This window comes from Corvus hawaiiensis, chromosome 2 (genome assembly GCF_020740725.1).
Source record: "Corvus hawaiiensis isolate bCorHaw1 chromosome 2, bCorHaw1.pri.cur, whole genome shotgun sequence".
Taxonomy (NCBI): Eukaryota; Metazoa; Chordata; class Aves; order Passeriformes; family Corvidae; genus Corvus; species Corvus hawaiiensis.
In genome coordinates, this window is record NC_063214.1 from 58,653,107 (window position 1) to 58,676,162 (window position 23,056).

A 23,056-nucleotide genomic window follows, 5' to 3' on the forward strand; every position below is an offset into this window, starting at 1 on the left:
TTTCTGTCTCTGGGGTTTATTTTCCTCTTGACATTCTGGATAGCCAGACTCCATACAGTGCTAAATTCCTTCTCTCCTTTGGCAACTGGTTTCAGCAGATGGAGAGGCATGAGCACTGCCTTTGGAGCTAATGCTCTCTGAAACATCACCTCTGCAGCCCTGGCAGCCCCAGCCCAGCTTAGCCTGGCCATGAGCCTCACTCCCACCCCGCGGGTGGTGTTTGCTGGCAGTGGTCACTTGCAGGTCGATAAGGGACCATCTCTGGAATCACAGTTCTCGGAGCCCATCATTTAAGTCTGATCCTCTGAGATTTGGAGCTGAATCCGAAGGGTGCTTGGCTGTGCTCTGAGCTCCTGGGGTGCGGCTGGTCTCCAGGGCTGGATTAACACAGAGGCACATGTCCATTGCCTCAGCCTCTGGAGGCACATGAGAACACTGGGCTTCCAGCCTGTGCTACGAGAAAGTGTCTAATGGTGTGTTGCTGGGGAGGGCCTGCCCTTGACAAAGTGAGCGTGACCCACACAGAGGTGCCCAGAGACTCCGTGAGGGGTCACACTGTGAGCGCTTTGTCTGCATGGTCTGGACACAGAGGAGCACTTGAAGAGATCCAAACCTGGCAGTAACACGAGCAGCAAGGTTACACCCTGGTGTCTGCGTAGGCAGAGCTGTGTCAGGCCAACAGGGAAGAGCGATGGGCCCCATCTCTGCAAAGGAAACCTTTTCCAGGGCAAGAAGTCTTTGGACCACATGAGAAAGTAAGTGGTAAGGAGGGCTTATGAAAAAGGGGATCTGTGTGTGTGTCTGCAACGGGGGGGTGGGGGGGAGAAGTGGTCTTACACATAAAATGACACATATCAGGGCCCTTGCAGCTTGTCTTACAAGAAGCTGGTCCTGCAGTAGATACTGCCAACACATCTCAAAGTAATTGAGTCTTCCCCAAGCTCAACTTGCTTAGGTCTTTGAAAGAATAAAAAGCATAAAAAATGGTGAAGATTAAATTAAGCACCATAATAATATTTCACAGCAGGTGGGGACACATCCCTAATTAAATGAAAATTAGGTATTTTCTAATGTGACTTTGAAATAATGATAGAATTCCCAATTTCCTTTGGTGAATTCAGTCAAGGTGGTTCTTCTGCCTAAGGGAATGCTCCCACCAGGAACTCACAATTTATCTGAAATTACTACCTGAGGGAGCTGTGTGATTGCGGGACATGGTTCATCAGAGTGAAGACAGGAAAGAAGATTGTAAACTGGAAAGATAAAGAAGCTGAAGGAAGCCTCTCCATTCTATTCCGCACACAGCATTCAGGGGGTTTGGATTGTACAAATGAATCTCTGGCAACATAACAATGTATGATCCTGCAATGTCAAACCTTATTTGATTCAGCAGAGTGCCAGGAATCTTTGAACCATAAGCTTCTGTCATGGGATTTGGGCAGCTTGTGCTGAAATCAGAAAAATCTGATTAGAAGCAGCCACAGGCTCCCCAGAGTGTCCTGGCGTGTACAGCAGCAGGTGTGAACCTGGGAGAGGCCAAGGACTCTGGCCTTCCACAAATGTGGGCGTTAAGACCACTTGAGACTCTTAATCTGCATTCTCCAGAGACAAGATCAGATGAGAAGGAAAGAATGACTTGGACCTCTGTTGTCTAATGATAACAGCACTCACAAGAGGGAGAGGAGATCCAGATCCCATTTGTTCTCTAGCACGTGCTTTGCTCTTGCTTGTGAAATTGGAGCAGGGCTAAGAGAACCCAGGCCTCTTTCCAAGGGGTGCAGTGGTGTTTGGTCAGTAGAGATGGTTTTTCTCTGGGCCAACAAATGCTTCCTTTTTCTTTCTGAAGCAGAAGCACTTCAACATTTTGGCTGAAAGCACCTTCCTGCAGAACATCTTAAGCTGGGCAGTGAAAGTTGTTATGAAGCAGAGAGGATACAGGTTTTGGTCTCTGTGACATAAAAGGGAATTGTACGTAACTCTCCCACTCCTTCACTAAGAGTTCTTGCATAAAGATGCAGGTTTCCATGGACTGAGTATAAGGTGTCCCAGAGCCTCCAGTGGGAGATTCAGCCCCATGGTGAGAGGCAACCCTGCACGCAAGAGCTGCTGTGGCCTGGGGAAGAGAAGGAGCTAAAGTCCCTGCCATCCCAGCCCAGGCTGAAGGGGAGCCTTGCCTCCAGCAAAGTTGCTCCAGTTCCTCAGGGTCTGATGTGTGAGGCCATAAGGTACCAGCAGCCCAAGCCAGCTCTGAGCACAGTTGGTGCTGGGCAGGCAACAATGGGATCAGGCTAAGGGGAAACCCAAAACAAGGTTAGCAGTTTGGTCACATGGTACAGCTCTAAGCCAAGCGTCTCACAGGGCTGTGAGTTGGCCCAGCTCCCCCAAGAACTCCAGTGAGAGGCAGGCAGTGAGCCCAACCCTCCTGACTCCGCAGCACCTGCCTGCTCCGCAGCACCTGCCTTGAGCTGGTCCCTCTTTCCAGGAATGTGAGAGGAGGAAAAACAATCAAACAACCCACCTCCTTTCTCTGGCATTGATTGTAAGGGGCTTTCCAAAGCCACGGTAAAAATAGCCTTTCCTACCTTAGGCTGTGTCGCACTGAGTGGCAGCACGGGGACAGCCTGTGCCGGGGGTGTAGTGCCAGCCATGGCCCAGCGTGCGGGCAGCTCCTCCCATCTGGCTCAGTAATGACGGCGTACTGGGGACGGGGACAGGTGGGGTGCCAGCACATCCTGTGAGACAGCGGTGTGCCTTGCACCGTCACCACTGCTACAAGAGCCCAGTGGCTGTTTCCATCGCCCTACGGGCACTGGCAGCCGCTGGGAGGGCTTTGCTGCTGAGCATTGGCCCAGGAAAGCCCTGCACTGCCCCCGCTGTCTGTGAGACTGCAGACCCCTGCTGTGGTGTGGCACATCAGGCATGCCCAGGTGTCCCACACTGTCTCAACCTCCTCTCTCTCTCAGTGTACCAGTTCTGCACCTTGGTAGTGATGCCCACAGGGCCATGGGATAGGGTGTGCTTGTCTTCAGAGCCTCTCCCCCAAGCACAGATTTGGGAATGAAATTTCCAAATGTCATTGTCCCATGGCCAAAAATGTAATCCATGTATTTTAACTGCCACACCGTGCCAGTAGGCACCTCCAGCATGTTGATCTTTGACAAGTAGTTGGACACAACCAGCACCTGACCACCAAGGTGACAAGTAGGAACAGTTTTTTGGCTGCACAACAGACACCAGCTCAGTCACAGCACCATAGCCCTGCTCCTCAGTTAAACAAACCCCACCCAAATCCCCAATGCCGGTCTCCTGCGGAGAGCTACCAGTCTGCCAGTGAATAGAGTTATTTCTTCTGAGTGCACAGAGAAGACAGCCCCATGTCTTTGGGGCCATGAAGTGCCTTACTCAACTCTTATGAATAGAGGCCCTTTATTTCCAAATTGCTGGGTATGTTGCCTCTACTGACGCTCAGCTTTGGCAATGCCCTTCAACTGCCTTTTAGAACAGCTGGCTTGACAAGCGTTTGGAGCGGATTTAAAAATACCCTTGTCAACACAGAGCCCGCTGTATCTGTTTGTGCAAACATACCGTCAGGGTGGGCTTTTCGGCACACCCGGCACAGCCCTGCCCCGGCAGCCAGCAGGGAGCAAACAAACCTGGCCTTTGCTCAGGCAGATGGTCAGATGCCCAACAGGTTCTGCCTGCGTGGGACAAGTGGGAGCCTGCAAGGAGCAGGGCTCTCAAAATCCCACGGAGGAAGTGGAGAAAGGCATCTTCTCCCCATTTTAAATCTGGGTGTGGGAGAAAATTTATATTCCCAGATGGGCTCGCCTTGTGCCCCAAGGAGTGTCAAGGGCAGAGCCACAATTAGCTCATAGCACAGAGCAGGTTCTTGCTGTAGGCTGACAGCCTTCCTGTCAAAGGCTCAAAGGAAAGTGACACTGGGGACTAGCAGGCAAGAAAGCAGGATGTCCCAGGGGACAGCAGGCACTGCAGAGGGAGGAGAGTCATATGTTCATTCCAACAAAAGACCCAGCTCTCCTGCTAATACATACCACTTCTAGCCATGCAGTTAAGCTCCTCTGCTTCCTGCTGGCTTTAGTTTTCTCTAGCTAAATCTGTCTTGCCCCACAATAGGAATGAAAGACTAAGTGAAGGTGAATGTACTGGCATTCACACTATCTTACATACGTCTTTCAGGTAGTTCTGAAATAACATTGGGGAGGAGCAAATGTGTCTATGCCGGCATTTGTGTAATATGTCCCTAAGGCCTGGCTCTTGTTGAAGTTATTGTTCAAGTGCTTCATGGTTTCCCCACACTTCTTCAACCCCTTGTTTTTCTTCCAAGTTAGAAATTTAGCTGCCCTGGAGGAAAATTTACTGGCAAAGCAGTGAGGTGACCTCACTGGAACCAAAGTACAGATAGATGAGCAGTGAGGGCGAAGAAGGAGGAAAAATTTGGGCTTAGTTGTTAGTATACCTGACTTGTGCCACTGAGGAACATGTTGAAGCTGGCACAGACACCATCCCTTCAACAGTAGTCCTGTAGCTACAGGAAGCCACCCAGTCCTGAGACAGAGCCTGGCTCCCTGGGAAATCTAAGTGGAAAATTTCCTGTACAAACAGTTGATACTTGGGGTGCAGAAGATAAATGTCACACTGCAAAATACCCCAGGGAAAAAGCCATGCTCAGCATTTTCCTCTGCATGTCTGTTCCCAGCCCAAGCATGGTGAAGCCTGTGCTGCTGCATGCCAAGTGCGGAGGCCCCTTACCTACACAACAGATGTGCCAGCCACAATTTTTCCTCTTCCCATTTATGAGCTTTGAGCTGCCTTGAGTACTCTGACATTTACAATGAGCATCAGCACACCTTTGTCTTGTTCTGTCTGCAGCAGCAGGACTCTCTGTGAATCGGTCACAATCAGAGAATCATGGAGTGGCTGGGGTTGGAAGGGACCTCTGGAGACCACCCTGTCCAACCCCTCTACTAAAGCAGAAACAGGTTGCACAGGATTGCACCAAGGTGGGTTTTGAGTGTCTCCAGGGAAGCAGACTCCACAGCCTATCTGGGAAGTCTGTTCAGTGCTCTGTCACCCTCGCAATAGAGAATTTCCCTCTCATATTTAGATGGAACTCCCTGTGTTTCATGTGTACCCGTTGCCACGCGTCCTGTCGCTGGGATCCACTGGAAAGAGTGTGGCCTCACCATCCTTCATACACCCAGCCCTAAGACATTTGCGTGGACTAATATAATATATATAAATAATACAATATAAATTTTACGACGTGGCAGACGAGAGCCGCTCACTCGCTGCCCGCTCCTGGGCCGGAGCCCGGCACGCCGCGAGTCCCGGCATCCCGGCAGAGCCCGGCACTCCCCGGGTCCCGCTCCCCGGGCTGCCTCGCCGGGCGGCATTTCCCTGCCAACAGCGCCCTCTCCCGGCCTTTCTTTGCCTGCTGGCGGGGGCGGGCGCACCGGGCAAATTAATATAATTTATTGCCAATCAAATCAGAGCAGGGTAATGAGAAATAAACACATCTTAGAACAACTTCCCCTTACCCGTCTCTTCTTCCCGGGCTCAACTTCGCTCCCGAATTTTCTACCTTCTCTCCTCCAGCAGCACAGGGGGAAGAGGAATGGGAAGTGTGATCGGTCACCACACGTTGTCTCTGCCGCTCCTTCCTCCTCAGGGAGAGAACCCTTCACACTCTTCTCCCGTTCCACCGTGGGGTCCCTCCCATGGACGATAGTCCTCCACGAACTTCAGCACGCATCCTTCCCTTGGGCTGCAGTTCTTCATGAACTGCTCCATTGTGGGTCACGAGTCCTGCCAGCAAACCTGCTCCAGAGGGGCTCCTCTCTCCACTGGCTTCCCACAGATGCTGCCAGGAGCCTGCTCCAGCACGGGCTTCCCACGGGCTCACAGCCTCCTTTGGGCATTCACCTGCTCCAGTGTGGAGTTCTCCACGGGCTGCAGGGGGACACATGCTCTCCCATGGATCCCCATGGGCTGCAGGGGCACAGCTGCCTCTCCATGGTCTGCACCAGGGGCTGCAGGGGAATCTGCTCTGGTGCCTGGAGCACCTCCTGCCCCTCCTTCTCCACTGGCCTTGGTGTCTGCAGGGCTGTTCCTCTCACATAGTCTCACTCCTCTCTCTGGCTGCAATGGTGCAGCTTTTCCCCACTTCTTAAGTCTGTTCTCCCATTGGCACCATCATGGCTGCTGCTGGGCTCGGCCTTGGCCAGAGGTTCATCCATCCTGGAGCCGGCTGACATCGGATCTGTCAGATATGGGCAAAACTTCTGGAAGCATCCCACAGAACCAACCCCAGAAGCCACCCACTATCAAAACCTTGCCACACAAACCCAATACAACATTCACCCAGATCTATTTGAAATCAGCATATACTATCAGTCTTCTTTGCTTTCTTATTCTCCAAGCAATGTCCCGTACTGGATCCAACAAATTAAAGCCAGATATTTGGAGTCTGGTTTGCAGGCACAATGGCTGAAACAAAAAAATCTATTTAGAGGACTACAGAGCTTTTCAGAGTAGTCCCCACATTAAACATGGCTCTGGGAAGCCTGTCACTTTGCTAGCCTGGCTGTATCCCACTGACTGCTCACTGTGGTCTACAATGACATTTCAGTTCTAGAGCACTTCTGAAACACATCTCCCATCTGTCCCCACTTACGGCATGTGGCCCTGTGACATGAACCAGTTTTGGAGGGCACTGAGTGGATTCCTTTCAGCTTAACAGGAAAACTAACTGTAGGAATAGCCATAATGCACTCCACTGGCAATCAGGCCTTTAGTCCATATGCCTGGGCTGGAACCCAGTGGATGTGAAACCCCTGGTGGGCCAGACCCCCAGCATCACCCACTTCATGCTACAGCCTCGCTGCGCTACAGCCGCACTGCGGACTGGCACAGCTCTCACCGCAGTGATCTCGCTCTGCTCTGTGGTGACTGGGAACTGGGGCACCTGGATATGCCCGTAGAGGAACTCCAGGGCAGCAAGGCAGGAAGCTAGCAGGGGCCAATTTTACTGGTGGATGGTCAAAGCTTTGTCCACTTTGATCCTCTTCCACCAAAGAACAGGCTGTGGAGGTGGCAGCTTGCAGTGCTCCCTGATGCAGTTCCCACTCTCCTGAGGAAGAGGAAATCAATCCTCACAGGCTGAGGAAGGGGATCCCAGCCCTTTCCCAGGGCTTACAGGAGGCACAGTCTCACGTTGAGACAAATTCTTCAGGCAGAGCAGAGGGAGGCGCTGCAGCTCAGCAAACAGTACCGGGCCTGTAAGGAGCGTGAGCATTCCAAAACACTCTGTAATGTTCCTAATAACCCAAAGCACTTAAAAATACACTTCAGTACTTACTGTCATATTAATTTATTAGCAGGAAGCATGTTTTGCTGTAAGGCAGACAATTAACAGAGAATTTCTGTAATTCTCTGTCAGGAGGCCAAATATTACTGATAGTTAATACCTGCAATTAAAATGATTGTTCTGAAATGAACAAAAGAATCTCAAAATGCATATGGAAATTTCATACAATCTATAAAATATGTAACTTTTACATTTCTTGAGTAAATAATTTGCAGTTTTTATGGAAGAAACAAATATCCTACAGTTGATTTGCAAAATAAGCACTGCAGGAGATGTCCAGTATTCTGTGGCTCTCCCTGGTAAGCAGACAAGCAGAACAGCACCTACAGAGTCCAGGCTGAGAGAGGAACCCCACTTGCATTGCTCCTGTTGGCCAAGATAAAGTCCCTACTTTGTAATTCCAGTAAAAATTAAAGAAGTAGGGTTATACTGAGAATCAGAGCCTACAGAAATTTCTGAGCCTCTGGAAGAATCTGCAGAATATAGTAAGACAGAAATAAAGCCAGGTTTTCAAGCCTTCAGCCTTACAAGCAATTCCAAGTTTCACAGAAAGTTTTGTAAAAAACTCCTCTTTTTAAAAAAAGTAATTAAAAGTAAAGGTAGAATCTTAACTCCTCCTGAAGGAGAGATTACCAGCAGCATTCACTGCAGTGTAGTTATTTCATGTGTGTGATATTTGACTTAATTTACTTCTCTGCGTACCCAGGCCACCTATGATGTTTCAGGGACTTTTCAATTTCAGCTGTTCCTATGAAGATACAGATTTTACTGATTTGATACCAGCAAACTGATCACTATAAAACTTGAAGGGGCCTTAAACCTCACCCTGTTTTTCCTTGCTTCTACTTCAAGTAGAAGAGCATTGCCAATGGATTATGGAAACAAGGTTTCAGTGGGTGGAGTAGGGCAGACTTTTTATTCTCATTTGGACAGTGTACACTATCCAGTCACAGCCCTGCTATCCAGTTCCAAGCTTTCCCAAAACCTAAAAGAAACAAAAAGAACCTACAGGTGCATCTTAAGACATGATTTCCCTTCCAGGATTTTAAGAAGGGCAGCAAAGACAAGATGCATGAAAGAACTGGGAAAGAGCTGTTTACATATCCTACCAGCAAGTGCAGAAAAAGATTTATGGTATTTGCACTTGAGAGCTCAGCAAAGGAGTGAACAGAAAGTCTTGGAACATCTGCTAAAACAAACAGTTAGAGGTCAGATTCAAAGCAGGAAACAGATGGGAATTAGGAGAGAGAACTCTCAAAAGATTCTGGGTGCAACTCCTTGTTCTGGTTACACATTACTTACCCCCTCTAAACTAGCAACAACACTAGGCTGCAGTTTCAGCAGCTGTTTCAATGTCACCCTTGTAGTGTAGTCATCCAAGAGACTGGCACCTGAAAAGATCTGGGCTATTCCACTGGAACAGATCATCCTATCTAAGAAACAACAGGACACTGGTGATTTACTAGCTTCTGTAGTCTAGGAGCCTGTTAGTGAAGGTTAACAAAACCTCAACGCTAGCAATCTTCACATGTATGTAGGTGCCAGTGAGATGCATATAGCCAAATGCTTTTATGCCTGCCTCCAGAAATTGAGAAAAAGCAAAGCTAATCTTTGTGTTCATTAACTCAGATGGACTACACTTGAGGAAGCACACAGAGCAGCAAGGCAAGTACCACAAAACTGAACAGCTCTGCTGCTATGGTAGGAAGTGTATATGAGAGACAAGACTGGTCTCCAAGTCATTTACCTAGCAATGATTGCTATCCCAATGGTTTTGTGTTCTTCATACTGAGAAGCAGACTGAGAGGCAAAAGCCACTTCCAAGAACAGAGATAGCTGCTGGTGATTATTTATCTACCATTTCCTAGAAGATTCCCTTGATGATTGTATTTGAAGAACTACAGCTTATTTCTGCCATTTGCTAGCCCAGAACTTATAAATCCATTCCCTCAATCCATATACCAAGCAAATAAGACACCATTTTATTATTACTCTGATCTACCACCAATAAACTTTCAGTATATTTTTTTAATGTGTTAAAAATGATCAGCCACCCAGTTACTTTCACAGAAAATACAAGCAGCATTTTTTCGCCAGGAGCTTCTAAATTAAAAAGACCTTCAGGTAATGCTGTAAAACATTAAAGACATCATAAATAAACTTATTCTAAAATTCACTTTCCAAACAATAAATAAAACTCTTCCTTATTTGAAAGTGCAAACAGGCTGTATTATAAAAAGTACGAAGCAAGACTGCAGGAAGTGCTTAATTATTCAGTAATGACCAAGACACAGTTTCTTGCTTTGGTGCTGCTGGTCATCCAGCGATTTTGTTTTCTGGACCCCATCTAAAGAAAAAAACATGCATGGAACATTAATACAACAGCAAGTATAGCCTAATACTCAACATGGACAGGCACAGTGGAATACTGGGAGTGGGGAATGGGATGGAGATTGTCTTCTTCCCCTTACAGAAGAACATACAATAGTCATAGCAAAGAGGAGTACACTAAGGAACGAGAGGAACTTAAACCAGTTCAATATTGAAAATGGAGGCACATCACATTAAAGAAAATAGTTAGAGAAATGAGCCCTGTTAAAAGTTGTCAAACAAAGTATGCCAGGATGAATCTGTCTCCAGCTGGGTCTAAAAACCATGAAGAGAGAGAGGGACAAACAAGCCCTAACATTTTGCAGTGATCACTAGTGCCATAAACACTACTCTAAGCCCTTCCATGCCCCCCTTCCCCCAGCCCATAAGGAAGTAGCTAACAAAGAGACTTCTCCACTAATCTATCTCAGTACATGTTAGGAATTTGCTTGGAGTACGTGGCTATTTGTGGGCCACAAACACAACCTTCAGTCTTTTTTATGCTCCTGGCATGGTACTCAATGCATCTTTACACTGCATCTTCATGCTTGAGGCACAAAAATTATTTAGTTGCCATTTTCCATGTTGTTTTCCCCTCTGGATAAGTAACATTTTAAGGATTGGTAGCTGACAGTAGACGCCTATGGTGAGTCCCTTTTTGTAGCACAAAAAGGCTTTGAAGTAAGACTTATCTAAACTGTTTTGAGAAGATAACAGCTCCCTTGCTACAGAGGTGCATGTCAACAACGATTTTGTGACCTTTATATTATACATGTGCATATATATACACAAATGTAAAAGCACTGAAATGTTCTGCAGAACATACTTAAATGACTTGAAGGAGTCCAGTCCAATTTCTCTTGAAAAATAATGGTACTCTTGATAGAACACAATATAAAAAGTCTTCATAGAACAAAATTTAAAACATGGTCAAGTAGTCTGAAATGATCTACATGCCAAACAGCATGTTGCTGACCTCCATAATAGCATTGCTAGATTTTGTAATGTGTGTCAATGCCAAGCATTTTGTTACAAGTTAGTTCACCTACAACAGTTAGTTATTACCTGTTACAGTTAGCTCATCTATTCAAAAAACTCAGAAAAGTTTTCATAGCAAAATTTAACTCACTGAAATCAAGACTAATTAAGACTAAACAATCCCAGAGGGAATCAGGTTTGTTTAAAATGTGATCTCACTTACAGAGTTCAGTCATAAAATGAATTAATGAAAAAATACTTACTTTCCCTGGCTGTAGGGTCACGGAATTCAAGGGCATTAGTGTGCAATGGACTTAGTTGCCACTGGTAAAAGAAGAAAATGGTTACTTATTTCAGAAGACAGAATAAGGAGCAAAGGGAGAAAGGAAAAGTACCCTACAGGCCTTCACTGAAAGGCATGACTAGGGGTGAGGTGGGAAATGAAGGACTCCCTCTTGAACACACACTTGCTTTGAGGACAAATAACTATTAAGGCATGCAGACATGAGCTCCCTTGAGAAGGGGGAATGAGGCTGCTCACACCGACAGTGCTGCAGTTTGTCATGGTGAGTGCCCTGACTGCAGGCGAACTTGGCCACATTCGAAACCAACAAAATCACACAGTGACCTCCCGCATCAGCTGCCATGCTATGACAGGGAAGGCTTGGAGAGAACTTCACCATGTGAAGAGACCACCTCCAACAACAGCAAGTTAGAGGGAAATCCTCCATGTAGATACAGGAAACAGAGGGGCTTGGCCCCATCATCTGGCACACGGCACAGCACTACTCCCCAGAATTGTGACGGAGCAACCTCTCAATTCCACTCACCTGAATAAACAGCACAGCGCTCCTCTATGCTGGCTGTAGATGACTGCTCACTCCACTCTCCCATCAATGCTGCCCCCAGATTTTAGAGTACAGTACATATAGACACTTACTGTGAATTTGCTTACACCCTCAAGTTCACCAAACTTCATATAGGATATGTCTGCTTTCTTTTTTCCAGCATCAACATCTCCTGCATAGATCTGCTTGATACCAGCTCCTTTAATTAAAGGAACACATTCATCACATGGACATTTTGTGACAAATATCATGCTTCTCTCATCTGGCTTTATTTCTCGACACCTACAAGCAGTCAGAAAACAGAATTTCAGAGTTTGTATCTTGATAGTTTTGAATTGTGACAAATTTGATACCTCAAAAAGCAAGCAAAGAAGTGGTATTTACTCTCAGAATCAATTTATTCCTAATCAAGTGCACAAGTACACAATGGAATCTGGTTTGGTTTCACTACCTGGGAGCAACACCCATCCCATGTCTCCACACCTATTATTGTTAGAAGCTTCATCAACTGCCACCCTTCCGCATTACAGGTTATAGCATGGTCTAGCAAGAAGCAGAGCCAGTGGCTTGTATCTGAAGGATAACTGAAGGAGCCAATATCCTTTAAAACCCAGGTTCTTACAAGAAATCTGAGGAAACCCCAGGAGCTGACTGTGTCCATACACATCCAACTTCTACATCACAGGCATAAAAAATACTGCGATTGCAATCCACAGTTCATCACAGAGACATCACACATTGTCCAAGTGTTGACTGGGATACAATTAATTTCTTCTCAGCAGCTGGTGCAGTGCTGTCTTTTGGATTTAGTATGAGAATAATGTTGAAAACACACTGATGTTTTAGTTATTGCTACGTAGTGCTTACTCTGAATCAAGTGCTTTGATTCATAGTCTGGCATATTCTGGCAGTGAGGAGCTGCACAAGACGTGGGAAGAGTGACCCAAACTGGCCAAAAAGATACTCCTCCATGCTAAAGAGTGTCACAGCCAGTATATTAACTGAGGGAGTTACCTGGAAGAGACATTGATCAGAGTTCAGGGATGGGGTCTGGCATTGATCAGTGGGTGGTGTGCAATTGTATTGTGAATTACTTGTTTTTACCTTGGGTTTCCTATTTATTATTATTTACTATTATTAATAAATTTTAATTTGTTTCCATTACTAAACGGTCCTTGTCTCAACCTGCAAGTTTTACTTTTGATTCTTCTCCCCATTCCAGCAGGGCAGGGGGGTGAGCGAGAGGCTGCCTGGTGTGTACTTCCCAGCTGGGCTTAAACCACAACATTCATTGTCATGGAGTTGTTTCCAAACCATCTCATTCTTCTCAGTGGTAAAAATAAATCCATTACCTGAATGTCAGGGCGTTCTGCTCCGCATGGATAATGTATCTGAACTTTCTGATTTCCCGATCTTTTTGCTTATCATCCATGTGTGGAAAATCAGCATATTCAGATCCAACAGGAAAGGCATTGTAACCACAGCCTACAAAATACATGGCTCCTGTTCCATCACAGCCTCTCTGCAACAGTAAACAAAGCATCACATTTGGAGGTATTTAAACTGAGTTCTTAGTCAAAGTGCTGTGCAATGTATACTTTTGTATGATCAGACAGTTCAGCTCTTGCCAACTGCTCAATGACTGTATGGAGCTTTTCCACTGAGCCCTGTAGGAGCCACACAAGCAAAGTGTAACGCTTCAGTTACCTGCACCAGGCTTTCGAGGCTTTCCTTTTGGCAAGTAATACTGACAAGTAATAGGGACAAGAAGTCTGAAGGATTTATTCCTTAACAATGTACACAATTAAAGACAGCTGGAGTTCATCCCTGATGTGCCAGATCATGTTTTGCCATCTCTCAATAGACCCAGTGACCAGTGGGCTGATAAGAGGCAATCGGGGATTGAAATCAGAAAAAGAAACAAAACCGCAATCAGCAGCTGATGACTGAAGTGTTAAAAACAAATGAAGAGTATATTGCAGCTGCATGAAGAATGAGGCTTCCTGGGATTGGTAACATGCATAAGCAGAGATATGAACAAAAACTTTCTGTTTGGATGGGAAAAAGCACTGTAACAATATTAGTAGAAAAATACCACTTTGATCCAAAAAGGAATGTGCTAAAGCCCGTACAGCGTTTCAACTGCAACAAGAAGCTGCAGGAGATTGTCAGGCTATAATTGCACTGAGACCTCTCCTAAAAAGAGCTGCAAAGAGGGACCATGCAGGACACATGCTGCCTGATCAGCAGCTGTGGCAAAACCTTGTAGCCAGGATATCTGGAATAACTGACAATGACTAGGGAAGCAGGCGTACTGAAAATCCAGACGGAAAGACTGTCATAGTTACTAAAATCATTTATACTTCCCCTTCATCTTAAAGCATAACAATGAACCAGTCACTAACGTAGTTACTAAACCTGTGTGTGTATGAAAAACAGGACTGTATAGACTTCAAGGAAAATAACAAGCTCAAAGCCAGTGTATGAATTGTGAGTGCAAGAAAAAGTAACTCTTTTCAATACTTACTGATTTTTCTTCTGCCCAAATAATAGCTCCAACTCCCGTTTTATGATCCTCTAAAATACATAACATTTTAGGAGTAAATAACAAATAAAGCACTTCTGAGTTACCTATACATTAACATATGACTTCCTAGAGTAAGGAATAACAGTTATTGCTGCTTTGTGGACAGGAGGGAAGAAATGCAGAAAGATTAAAAGCTTTGAAATCACGTGAGTCTACTGTAAAAGCTGGTTGTGCTCTAACTGCAAGGCAGTCATTCTAAGGCTTTACTGTGTACATTTGTTCACGAATGCAACAAAGCAACCAACACATAGCTAAGAAAATGTGTGCAAAGAATATGTGTGGATAGGTTCATACTACTTAATGACTTAATTTCTGCCATTCTTTAAGTTTATGGTTCTGTGGTCTGAAGTCCTATCAAAATGAGTTCTGTTTTACACCCAATTCAGAGACAAAATATTAACAATTAGATTTTGGGGGTGTATTCTATTACCACCATAGAAAAACTGGTACAGAGCTTTCATTATGTGACTTTGATGGTTTTTATGGAACTTGAAAATCTTCCCCAGTAGCTATTGATGAGAATCTTGACCAGTTAAAACAGCGCATATCAAGGAGAAAAAAATGTTTCAGGCTTCCATTGATTAATATTGCAGAACACACTGCTTCCATTACTTGTTTCCATCATCCTTAATATCACTACAATATGCAACCACTCAAAGAAGGTCTTTGGGGTCATCCTGGCAAAGATGTATTTTATCAAAGCTGACTACATTTATATTCTGCATATTTATTAGTCACTGATGAAGTGAGCAAGATGATAATGACTGATTAAGCCAGCATAGAAAACATCCTATATTCTTGCTCCCCTTATATCCACCTATATAATAGTGTAAAGCATCTAAATACATGTGTGTGAGCTGCTATTTATTTTAATTTCATTACAGTGTAATAAGAGTTGGCTCAAAAACCAGACCTGAGTCCAGGCTGAATATTACATTATTTATCTGAATACTACAGATAAACCTGAACTTTGCTGCCCCAAGAATGAGTACTCAAGCTTGGTCATTCCATCTTGTTCTGTATAACAGCAGCTGTACAAAGAACTCATAACTGGTTCCATGAAACTCCTGAATTACATCTAAAAAATGTGATCTCCTCTGCAATTTTTGGAGACAAAATTTGCTGAGGGTACCTGACTTAATAGGTTGGGTCTAGATGTGCGTGTTGGGGGATGAGTTTTGGTTTAAGCTTTATATATGTACTATTTATTTGTTTCAATGGTTTAAAAAAAGCAACTATCACATCTAGAGTACAAAAACATCACTGAGGATTACCATCAAGTTTGAAGTCTTCATATTCTGTTCTCTGGAAAAACTTAGCAGTCTCCTGCATTGGTACCCAGAGAGAATAAAGTAGGTAACAGAATTCATCTCTGTCAAGAGAAAGTCAATAACTATCCTTCCACCTCAGGAGCCTGGACATAAAACTCCAGCATCTTCGCAAAGAAAACCCCCATCAGATATATAAGCACTTCCACTAATAAGATTAGAGCTAGGAGACATAATATAACTGTACTTAATGTCCTACTGAAGGATATTATTTCACTGCTTTTTTCTGAAGTGTACATAATCTGCTTGAAATATTGACATTTATTGGATAACAGAAGCATCTTGTGAGACCTTAGTAAAAAGAGCCTCAGAGCAGCTTGAAGAATTTAAATGTCGTTCTGTTCTATTTTCACTAGGGTGTTGGACACGTTGACAGGGCAGGGTTTGCCAGCACTGTATGTGAAATACCTGCACCAATTTCCTCATGGAAAGCTTTCACACACAATACTGTGTGCCCCTGGGGAGTGTTTACTATTACTGCTGCACTTGTTTCACACATGTAGGAATGGAATCAAGCAGCTTGCTCAAGCAAGTGTGTGGAAGAATAAGACAGAAATCAGGAAATCGCTCTACTGGTGAGACCCCACTCCTCCTGCGCTCTGGTAACAACTCACCTGTCCGATACGCAAGCAGCCTGGCCTGTATCATACAGTGCCTTGCCACGTCCTGGGGCAAACACTGATCGTCTGCTTCATTTGTTTGTTGTGATCCACTCTTGTAAAATCCAAAGTATCCATAGACAGGGACACTGGCAGCCACTGATGCCAAGACCAAGACAAGATCTTTCATATTTTGCCTAAGGTTACTGAAGTACGGGTTTTCACAGAGGTTCTCCAGTCCCATTGTCATCAATACTTGCTTGTGCATTTCCTCATTTGAAATTAGAAATAAACTTTCATACTCTTTTATTCTCTCTTGCCTACATGCAGTATAAAAGTCAGTATTACAGTCAGGCTGTGATTTTGCTATTTTCTGAATAAAATCAAACTTGGTGGAAGTTTCTTCAATAAACTGCACCATGTAGCACACCAAAGGCTGAAGCAGCACACACACACGGGCACGACTGTTTGACTTCAGTCTTTCCACTGCTTTGGCATCCAGCTTTGCATCCTCAGTGCTTGTTGGATTGGATACCTCGTTCTGCAAGCTGATTTCAGGATCTGCAGGCCAGTAAGAAATCCTGTTCACCCCGGCTGGAAGAGAAGATAATGCAGCAAAAGAAACCGTGCAAGTTCAGTGGAACATAAACTTCATATCCAACACACTATTGCCTAACCCAGGTTTTACTTCTTTGAGGCCCCAAGTGCTGCTTAAGGGGTGTCTAGACAACAAAAATGCTGGTAGATACAAGTATCAAGCATTATCCAATTTATTAGTCAGACTACAGACAAAAATTTGAGTTTCCCAAGTTCTCAGATCTTTGTGACAGCCTAATTTTGCATCTTACATCAAACAGATAAATTAGCAACACACAAAAGAAGTTAGCACTGATAGACATTGCTGCTGAGATTAAAAATCAGTATTTGCAGAAGGGCTGTACCAGCAGATCCCATTTCAGGAAGTGAATAATCTGGTTTGTCTTCATCGCCCTTGGGAAAAAGAAACCCTTAAGTACTCCCTGTGATTTCTGCATAAAAATCCACTCCTCCCTGGTGCCAGTGACAAGCAATGGGAAGCAAGGAAAAATTCAGCAATCTAGGCCTAGTCATCAGGCTTAAGGTTGTCCTGGCAGAGTGCAAGAGGACTGTCAGAATCTGAGCAGTGCATTCCAGCTGAGAGACGAACACCAGCAGTAATAATGGTTGCACATAACAGAGAAACATGGTCTAGGTAGCAAACCCCAGTTTCTTGACCATCAGCTCCAGGAAATGTACGTTCACCCTTATGGAAAACATCAATGCAGGCTACACAAGCTAGGGATTAGCATTCACAGCTGAGACAGCCCAAAGAGAAATGACGTTTTCTGTTTTCAACCACAAGCATTACATTTACTCCTACTCTACTACAGTCATTGCTTACCATTTACAATCATTTTTAAACAAGTTGAGCATGGTTTTCTGGAAAAATAAAGATCACAGTTTTTAAGTCTTGATCCGTGTTTAATGAGTGCAATCTGGCCAGCATGCAAGTCTGTACTGGAGCAATGCAGACCAACAATCTTCATATTTTTCACCACAACTAGACCACTCTTCTTCACCTACAGAAAAAGGCATCACTATTATTTTACTTTTTTCCAGCACTGAATCCATAAAGACATTACAGCTCTTCCTTGGATAACAGTAACCAACCAGCAGCAGACCATAGAGCTCTTCAGTACAAATGAATCATTAAACAATCTGCACTTTCCTAAGCATTTTGTTTTCACATGTGCCTGTTAATATCAGGGCGCTGTGTCTCTGTCAAACTCCAAAGAGGGACTTGTCACAAATTCCTGATTTTTTTCTGGTCATTGCTTTGCCCGTAACAAAATCCAGAAGCAGCATAGAAAATTCTGTCAATTATAGCTGAAACCTCCTCTGAATCAGACATCTGGAAATGCTCATGAATTTAATTTCTGTCTTAAGCTTGACCATCCTGGGAGCCAGTATCTTCTTTAGCTTTATTTCTGTCTCTTCATTTATGTAATGAATCCTGGTTCTAAAGAATCTTCCATGGGAGAAGTCTGCATACCACAGACGAGAGCTATTACAGCTGGATTCCCATGTATTGTGAGGAAACTGGATACAAGCTAGTTTGATGAAGCTGGTGAAACAGACCTCATTATGCAATCCAGCTGCTACTGAACACTGTTGCCTTAGATCTGTAAATTATTCAATTGCTTTGTGGTTACAGAAACGAGACTTTATTAAAGCTCTAGATACAAGCCAAGTACCATTTCTAACTGAATTACTAAATTTCAAATTGCTTTTGAAGGCTGTAGGTGCTGCTCATCTATCCCTCTTTTGGATCTAGCCTGGGACATACCCAGCTCTGAAAATGAGGCCTAATTGTCACTCAGATTATTTTCCTGTCTTTTCTTGCCCTGGCTGATACATGTGCTATGGATCTTAGCACATGGGTATGCTCTGCACAATGCAATAATCATTTAAAAAGCACAGTAACAACTCTGATCACAAAAGGAAACATCCTGTTCCAGGTCAGTCTGAAAATGCCTCTTGACTTTGAGGAGTAACTGGCTACTGTTTAAAAGACCCGCTCTCAAGGGCAGTTTCTTTTCCTTGTCACTAAAGCAGTTACCTACAAGTTCTTGATCAGTAAACATTTCAAGTACTTGTGTGCACCTCCACTGTATAAAAAAACCTCATCTACAGTCATGAACATTGTAACTCTAAGAGTCTCTCTACACCAACAACCACACTGACTTTACACACATGGTATACACCACACCTCTTCTGTCATGCTCTTTAAAACATCTGCCATTTTTTTGGGCTTGCTTCACCTCTTGGGGTATATACCTTGCCTTTCAAAGTTTTTCAGAAATAGCATGCTATTTAGCCATTTAGTGTTTTTCTCCCACCACTGGATTTTTTTCTACTTTTAAGAAATATTTGAAAAAAGTTTATTACATTTGGTTGGTTTTGTTTTTTACATCTTGACTATGTGTCATCTAAAGAGCAGTTGGGTTAAATTCACTGAAGGAGCTCTTCAGAAAGACCAATTAACAGTAAGCACAGACATTTTACCTGGGATTTTTTCTGTTGCTCAGCCGAGGGAAAGAGCTCCATCCAGAGACTTAATAAAGTAAAAAGATTGACCTTAGAAAGTCTTGGCATTTGACCTGTTTTGAAGAAAAAGAAGAACTATTTATTAGAGAATATTTATAAAGAAACTCCACACTGTTGAACACTATTTTTCAAGCCTTCTACACTGCAGCTGCTACAGAAGCTGGTTCATCAACCCCTTCGGCTCTTCCAGCTGCTAAATCCACACTGTCCTTTTCAGAGCAGTCATTGCCAACTCAGGATGCTCACATCTGGATGCAAAGATCAGATTTGTGCAACAAGAGGAAGTGGTGAAACTTTCACTGAAATTCAGTGAGTTAGTTCGACTCAGAGGTGTAGAGCAGAAATCACAGACTAGATCATCAGACCCCACATAACTTAATGTGCTCAAATGATTCACAGATGGTTACAGAAATCTGAGACAGCTTCTGATTCAGCTTCAGGCTCACCACAGAAGAGGGCAAAAATTTCCAGGCACATACCATGATCGTACACTGATGCCCACAGGAAGAGTGGACGAATCATTATGAAACCTTCCAGTTATATCGATTCTGGAGATCCTGCTTCTGGATTCTGACAGTCTGCTTAGATTTTGGTTAGGTTTGTAAAAAAATTTAAACGTTTTGCTCAGGCCGTCACTTCTGACAAAATATCCAAATGCAAAAAATCCCTTCGTGAAGCACCACCTTGTGCTGTGCTTCTATTCAGAATCTGGATGTTGGACTGTGAGGGCCAGTGCTCAGCATTACTGAGTGTCCCACAAAGGAAAAAAGAGGAAGTACTGCACTGGTCGATAAAGCTTGCACTGTTCCACATGTAAAGCTATCTTGCCTCACACTTGGCAAGAAGTTAATTAAGCCTTTGAAAAACCTCCAGTCCCTGTTTCAGGGGTGCTTACAGAGAGCTGCAATGAACACGTATTCCTCTGCAGGTCTCACATGTGCTGTCTGACAATAGTATTATTTCTGTTTCTATCTTTTCCCACAAACGTTACTGGTTTTGCGAAGGAGGAAATGGCAGTGGCAAGAACGGAACAGACTAGAGATAAACATTCTTTAAGTAGTTCCAGCAGCTTGGAAGAGACATAATCAGATACTAAGATTACCTGGCTGGGGGAGAGGGTTAGTTTAATGGCATGTCGGTGAACCCAATTAGGACAGCAGATAAACATATGCAATCCATGACTGAAATACCATTTTCAGACGGTATTTTAGCAGCTTTTTTCACACATAAGTGTGGTTTGGGAAAGCAAAGATAGGCCTGTCAGCAGCATTATCCGATGTCACATTGTGCACTACTCCTTAGGCTGCCAAGCTCTGCTACCCCACAAGCACTGCAAGGGGTACCTGGTTAGCACAGTCAGATACGTGTGCTAGAAATGTACATGGCAAGCAGCACACACAAAGATCTGTTGTCACTTGAACTAAAAGCCAACTGTAAAAGTAAGTCTACAAGCCACATCTAAAGAAGCAGGATCTGTTTTCTTAAGTGGGCATTTGAGCTCATTCTCATTAGAACCCCTGTTTACTCCTGTCATAGCACACACACGTACAGTTCCCAAGTGGCAAGTTAAAACAAACAGTGCAAGTTATACCAATGCACACACACACACCTTCGTGTTTTCTAGAATGGACTACAATTTGGCACACAGAGTAGACTTAAAACTGCATGCACCACATAAAACATAAAAGTTTTAATTACTCTTTGTTTTCTTGCACCTAACCCAAATGTGACCTGTCAAACACATGGGAAACAAACTGAAGAACATCCTGACATGAATTTATAATGAGAAGCAGGGGAATATTATGAAGAAAAAGGAAAGACCTTTAGTTACAGTTACCCTATCTATGCGTTTGCATTTTCACTCACTCAGGTAGTTAAACACTTCCTTAAGTTCAACAGGGTGAAGAGAAGGCTGATTAAAGTGGACTGGAAAAAAGGCAGAAGATGTCTTACAGAATTAAAAGCAACTACAGAAGACTGGGGAAGTAAAGGAATCAGGCTCTCTGCTACTGAGAGCAAAGCCACAAATAAAAGGAGTGCTCTTTCCAGGTGCATCAGGCCTACTTCACACAAAGGTATGATTTTATTCCTCCTGGTTATGGATCTTGCTTCAGTGAGGCGAGGCATGCTCCAGGGAAAGCGTGCTATGAAGGCTCGTGCAAAAAACCCTGCTGCTCCTGCACCCTGCACCTGGAAGCAAAAAGGAGCAAGGCACTGCCTACCCAGACATGGCTCAGATCCAGGATTATGTCCTGGCTGTAATGTGGGAGTTCCTAGTCCAAAGTCTGAAAGGCTTATAACAAGTGCTTGACACCAAGGAGGAAGCTACCAGTGACAACACTCTGCTGCCTGGGAAAAGGAAACTATAACCCATTTTCAGACTTAATCAATTTTGCTTGCTTGGAAGCAGGATTTCCATAAAACCAGGATGAAACAAAACTCATATGCCCTTCCAGGAGACCTGGCAGCCCTGCCATGGTGCTCAGTCTGAGAACCATATATACAACACATCTTGAGACCTTGGGACCACAGCACCAGGAACTATGGAATTCATCAGCATCCGCTTCACCTGGGCAACCCCAGCCCTGTGAGAAAGTTCTCCTCTACCAAACCCATACCATGGGCCTGCTGTGGGGTTAGTAGGAACACCCCTCAGAAGGCGAGCATTTTCCTGCACATTGCATTGTATGCACATTAAATATACGTGGTATAGGGCTGGAAAAAGAAATCGCTGTAATGGGGTGGAGAGGGGAGCAAAACACAACCTTATGTTATCAAAAGGCCCTTATGGAGAAGGGCGCTGTCGAGCAGGGGTGGGGGAGGAAGGAAGAGATAATTTTTTTTTAATTACTTTTTTATTGGATGTATAGATATATGCTTATAGATACTATACACGGAAGTATATATATACTTTATATATATATATATATATATATATACACTGTATAGCATATATATATACACACACTATATAATATACACACACACTATATAGTATAAAGTGTGCATATATATAAAGTATCTATATATTTACATACTATTGATATACTATATTTTTGTATATGAAAGTATACTTACATATAAGTATATATATGCTTTATATATACACACACACTTACACATTCACATATATATATATATATATATATATATGTATATATACACTTTATTGCACTGTCTGTGAGGAGCAGGAGTACTCTCTGAAGCATCACCGGAGGAGGGGGAAGGCGCGGGTTCTCTGAACAGCCCCGGGAAGAGGCGGGAAGAGCCCCTGAGGAGAGGACAAACCGGGTGGGCCCTGGAAGGACGCGGTGGGTGAGGCCAGACCCGCGAGGGGCCGGCCACTGCACACCCCCCTCACCCGCGCCCGGCCCGCCCGGCCGTCAGCGCGGCGGGGCCGCGGCTCCCTCACGGCGGGGCAGGCCCCGGCCCGCCCTCCTACCCCCACCCCCGCAGCCCGGCTCACCGGCCATGCTGTCGGTCTGCGTGCTCGCCGCTTTCACCCGCGACCCCCCCGGCCGCCGCCGCCACCTCCTCCGCGCCGTGCATGGGTGCCGGTGCCGCCGGGAGCCCCCCGCCGCCGGCCCCGCACCGCCCCCAGGGCGGCCCCGCCCCCATGGCCGCCCGCTCCTCCCCGGGGCGGGGCCGGTCGCAGGGCAACGGACGCTGACGGGCGGGCGCCTCGGCCAATGGGAAGCGCGAGAGGGCGAGGGGGCGGGGCTTGCTGGGGCGGGGCGGTGGCTCCCCGGGGAGCCGCTCTCCGTAGCGGGAAGTTAACGGGGGAGCGCGGGGTTGCAGCGACCCGCAAAGATCAACCAGTCCAACTCCTGGTC

The 23,056-nt window shown here is 44.8% G+C and overlaps 1 protein-coding gene across 1 annotated transcript; it reads right to left on the bottom strand.

The window, feature by feature from the left end:
* Positions 1 to 7,374: 7,374 nt before the first annotated feature.
* CDADC1 (cytidine and dCMP deaminase domain containing 1) lies at positions 7,375 to 22,772 on the bottom strand. The gene is given in 10 exon segments (XM_048295255.1): positions 7,375 to 9,734; positions 10,999 to 11,059; positions 11,676 to 11,865; positions 12,936 to 13,105; positions 14,111 to 14,160; positions 16,113 to 16,691; positions 17,518 to 17,695; positions 19,182 to 19,276; positions 22,690 to 22,735; positions 22,737 to 22,772. Coding segments are annotated over 10 exon segments (1,479 nt in total). The 3' UTR covers positions 7,375 to 9,660.
* Between the last annotated feature and the right edge of the window lie 284 nt (positions 22,773 to 23,056).